General features: G+C 42.4%; 1 protein-coding gene across 1 annotated transcript in view; it reads left to right on the forward strand.

Moving 5' to 3' along the window:
• The window catches only part of LOC109302042 (ADP-ribosylation factor 2), a 9511-nt gene that overhangs the window by 1767 nt on the left and 3138 nt on the right, over positions 1-4606 (forward strand). The window contains exons 2-3 of the mRNA XM_019523519.1: positions 1178-1336; positions 3568-3678. Coding sequence (XP_019379064.1) covers positions 1189-1336; positions 3568-3678 — 259 coding nt within the window. The 5' untranslated portion in view covers positions 1178-1188. The remainder of the gene's footprint in view (positions 1-1177; positions 1337-3567; positions 3679-4606) is intronic.

A 4606-nucleotide genomic window follows, 5' to 3' on the forward strand; every position in this document is an offset into this window, starting at 1 on the left:
TGGGGGGGGGGGGGGAGGCAAATATCCAGCTCTGCAAGGATTGCAAGACTGCTATGCTTGGGTCATGAGGATTGTGATGGCTTCCAAACACTTCAGTGCTATACTGTTTACTTCAGGACATGTAGCCAGTACAAACCGTGCTGTGGTATTAGCAGTTCTGGAATAGATGAACTTGCAGCACTTAAAGTTTTAATGGTGACTATCAGTTGTCACTAGAAGCCTTTTAAAATGATGGAAGCTACTTGGATCTGGGGCTGCAAAAATTATACTCTGGACAAGGTTGCATCCTTTAGGAGTGTTTATAGTGGGAGTTGAAAAATGCTATGCAGTGAAACATTAGTTAAGTGCTTACTGCTTGCAATGTAAGCAGTGGGCAGTAAAATGAGTATTAGTGTTGCCTTATGCAGTTAAGCAAATTGGATGTTAACCTGGTACATATGCAAGTGGGGTATACTCTTTGCTTTAGAAATACTGCTGGTTCCTGACTAGTGAAAACATTAATGCCTTTAGTTGTCACGCCAAGCTGCTTTACCCAACTTACAGTGGCTTTTCACTTCTAATTAAACTGTCAGTATTTGATTAGCACTCAAACTACTTCAGTTACGTTTGGTCTTGATTGCTTTAAAACAGCTGGTAACAGTTGTCTGAATAAATAAATAGTGAGGAAACATGGCTCCCTGGACCCCAAACTTCTAGGAGAGAAAAGGAGGGGAATCTTGCATATTTCAGTGATCATTGAAAGTATGCTGATGGTGTTCTAAAGCAGTAGTTCTCAACCTTTTTTGGACCAGGACCCATTTGTAAACATCAGTGGCCAGTCCTGCCCCCCATACCCAAGCCACCAGTGTGGGTTGGAGAGTGGGTGTTTCGGGGGGAGGGGGGCAAGCAGCCCCTTGCAGGCTAGAACTCTGTCAGCCATCAAGGGAAGAGCCACGATTTCCCACTTCTTTCTCCTTTTAGGGAGCATCCATTTTTAAAGTTTGTACACAACTCTCATATTCTTGTGACCCATGGGTTAAGAAATGCTGTTCTAAAGAACATTCTAAAAAGGTATATTTAAATAAGATTATAGCTTACTCTTTGCAGTGAAAAGAAGGCTACTAAGCTTTTTGCATGCTTGCATGATTGACGGGGGATTTTAAATAAGTATGTCTCTTTCTTTTTTTTTTTTTTGCAGACATTGCTGCAATGGGGTACATCTTTGAAAAATTGTTCAAAAACCTCTTTGGAAAGAAAGAAATGCGAATTCTAATGGTAGGTTTGGATGCAGCAGGGAAAACCACCATCCTTTACAAGCTTAAGCTGGGGGAGATTGTGACCACTATTCCAACAATAGGTAGGTTTTACAAATGAAGAAGGAACTGTCTTACTGATTTGGTTCACAGTGGACTCTAATGCTAGCTCTAATTTCCCTGCTATATGTTCACAGCTCATGCTTGTGCCAGTGATTGTTCCCAGACCAGGCTCCTCCACTCATATAGAGTTTTAACTTTATTCTACATTCCTGGTACTAAAATGATTAGTGGCCACTTCATTCTAATGCAGAATATTAATAGTGGTGGGTTTTGATTGATGGAGGGTTGAGACAGTGGAATGTAAGTCACTTAAGGCCAGAGGTTTTTTTTATAAATAGGAGAAACCTGTGTTAAGTTAGTTCTTCTACTCCTGAACTAACTGTAAAAAAAAAAAAAAAAAAAAAAAAAATCTCCAAGTGAGAAGGTTGAATTAGTGCCTTGAATTTTCAAGTTAGAGGTGAAGAGTGTAATATTTCAACAGTAAATTACTAATAATAAGAGCTGGGTTTAAGAGTATTCATGTGGCCAGGTAGAACACATTCCTTAGCACAACTATAAACAGGGCATCACTGTAGATCTAATCATGCAACTATTTCAATGCCCATTAGAGCTTTTAAGTTACCACTTGTACATCAGTAACAAAACTGCTGTGCTTCCTAATTCCATCCCAAAAGGCTTCTGCTTAAAGTTTGAAATGCTGAGGGGATACAGCAGGTGTGGGCCAGATGTGGCCCACCAGGCCATTCTATCCAGCCTGTGGGGCCCCTAAAAATTTAGACTAATGTTTATCTGCCCCGGGCTGCCTGTCATGCAGCCCTCAATGGCTTGCCAAAACTCAGTATGTGACCCTCCACCTGAAATAATTGCCTGCCCCTGGGATACAGTCTTCAACAGGGAGTTCCCATCACATAGTAAATGCAAGGCTGTTACTTTTTCAAGTCTTCCTTTGGATGATGCTGGAGGTTTTACCAGTGTCTGTAATCTGAGTACCCTTTCTCAGAACTAGAATGCTCTGTTATACTGTGCATGCAGAAACCTCTGATTTTTCCTAAAAGCCTTTACACTAATGGTGCATGGAGCTCCTGGCTTGTTTGATACAGCTGCTTCAAATTAACATGGAACCAAATATTGGAGGATCTTCAAAATGTGTTTAATGCTAAACACTCTATCTTGCCTGTTCACAAACTTTCTTGTGGACTTAGTTGCCCAGAAAACTTAGTGCTGGGCTGATGCAACTTTCACTTCTGCAGTTCCTCTTATCTGAGGAGCTTCAGACTAATACAGACTGCTTCATCTGCAAAGTGCTGGTGGGGCAGAAAACTGCAACCTTTCAAAAGTACAAAGCAGCAGTACTGTTCTGTGTAGAGCAGTAAATTACTGGTGAAGATGCAGGCATCATCGAGCGATTCCCTGACCAGTGTTGGGTAGCCTGAACCACGTAATCTGATGTTTGCTGACCTAAAGGAGATAAGAAACCTAAAATACCAGATATAACTAAACTGCAGAAAATATTAATAAGTAGTGTATAGTAACTTAATTCTTATGTAGCCAAGGTTCCTTCCTAACCACTTTGATTTGTTCATATGATCTGCCTCTATCCATTTAGCATATGCTTCAGTTAAGTGATGGTGCTGTAGAAAGGGGGTGGGGGGCAGTGGGGAAAAAGCATGTTCTTCTACAGCATAAAGTTGTCCTTTTTGTGCTGTGAACTTCTATTCCCCTCTTTCCCTTCCCCACCCTCCCAGCTAAAAACAGGTAGGCTTGGCTTGGATTAGCACCCAAACAGGAAACCATTTAGGAGTATTCTTGGGTGCTACAGGAATTGACTTTCCCTCAGCATCTGGATTGAACCATCACTCTCCAGATAGTAGGAAGTATTACAGCAGTTCCAGTCTGCTGCATTAAATAGTCCAGAGTGGCTGTGACTTGCTGCAGATCCACAATGCCACTGAAAGGGCATTCAGTATTGAACTTCAGAGTTGGGCTGAATTCCAAACTGGAAAGATGGTTCTTTATACCTCAGATTTCAGTTCCAGTAGTACATGCATTTCCTTATCTATAACTGAGTATAGCTGCATATGACTAAACTATCATATTCCACTTAAATAACTGTATTTGAATAAAGAGTGTGGCCTCCTTCTCAAGTTTATCACTTTAATCCAAGGCAGAAAGACGTTTTAAGGCTATGCAAGGGAAAACATGTAATCTACTGTATTAAATGGTGGCCCTAGTGACTGGTTCCATATACTCAGGATGCTAACATTTGTTTCAGGTTTCAATGTCGAGACAGTTGAATACAAAAATATAAGTTTCACAGTCTGGGATGTTGGTGGCCAGGACAAAATCAGACCGCTCTGGCGCCACTACTTCCAGAACACTCAAGGTAAGCACTTGCCTCCCTGGTTGTGTGCATGCTCCTTCAGGTAGGCAAATGCCCTATATAAATATTGTTTACCTTTTTAGTGTGTATCCTTGTTTGCAGCATAATCTCTGACTGAGCATTCTGTGGAAGACAAGTAGAGTAGTCTGTGGAAAGATCACTGAGCATCCATCTGATGGCAGGACCCCTCTGGTTTTGGTTTTCAGTGCTGCTGATTTACAGTCTCACTAAGGCTTGTCCCTGCATCTGGCACAAAGTGTCACTGCATTGGCATCCTCCAGCAAGACTTGGCCCTTCTTCTGTAGCAGAAGCTGTGGCACAGCTAGTGTTCAGGGGGTTAATGTCCCTTGTAGGATCACTTGAGATGCTTGGCCAGTGAGCTATACTACAGACCATTGTGCTAGTGCAGGAACACATGCCTGACAGTAATGTTGTTACTGCTCTTCACATTGAGATACACAAGTTCAGAAATCCAGGAAGCCTGCTGCTTCCACAACTAGACCTGTGCAAACCAAGCTGCTTTGAAGGTCCTGAGGTGCTTCATAGAAAAGAAGATGTGCGTGCATGTGTGTTCGTTCCCTTGGCACTCTGGACCCCAGGTCTGTTACTACGTGTCCAGATGCTGTTCTTTTTTAGTAGAACTTAAGGAAGTGGCATCTGGTCACAGTGATGGCACAGCAGTAGAACACAAAGGCCAGTGGTGACCTAGACTGAGGGAGCAGCTGGCAAACCAGTTGCCTCAACTGGGCAGGGTGTGTATGCCTGAAAGCCATGCTTGAAAGCATGAAAAAATTTCCCTTGACTTTTTTTGGGGGCCTAATGTCCTGACAGCAACTATTTTATGTTGAAAGGTTTCATACTGTTTACAGCTTGCTTTTTTGGGGTTTTTTTTGGGACATCTTGGGGGGGGGGGGGGTTTGCATGAGCTAAC

This window comes from Gavialis gangeticus, unplaced genomic scaffold, assembly GCF_001723915.1.
Source record: "Gavialis gangeticus isolate Ggan-Ray unplaced genomic scaffold, GavGan_comp1, whole genome shotgun sequence".
Lineage (NCBI taxonomy): Eukaryota > Metazoa > Chordata > Crocodylia > Gavialidae > Gavialis > Gavialis gangeticus.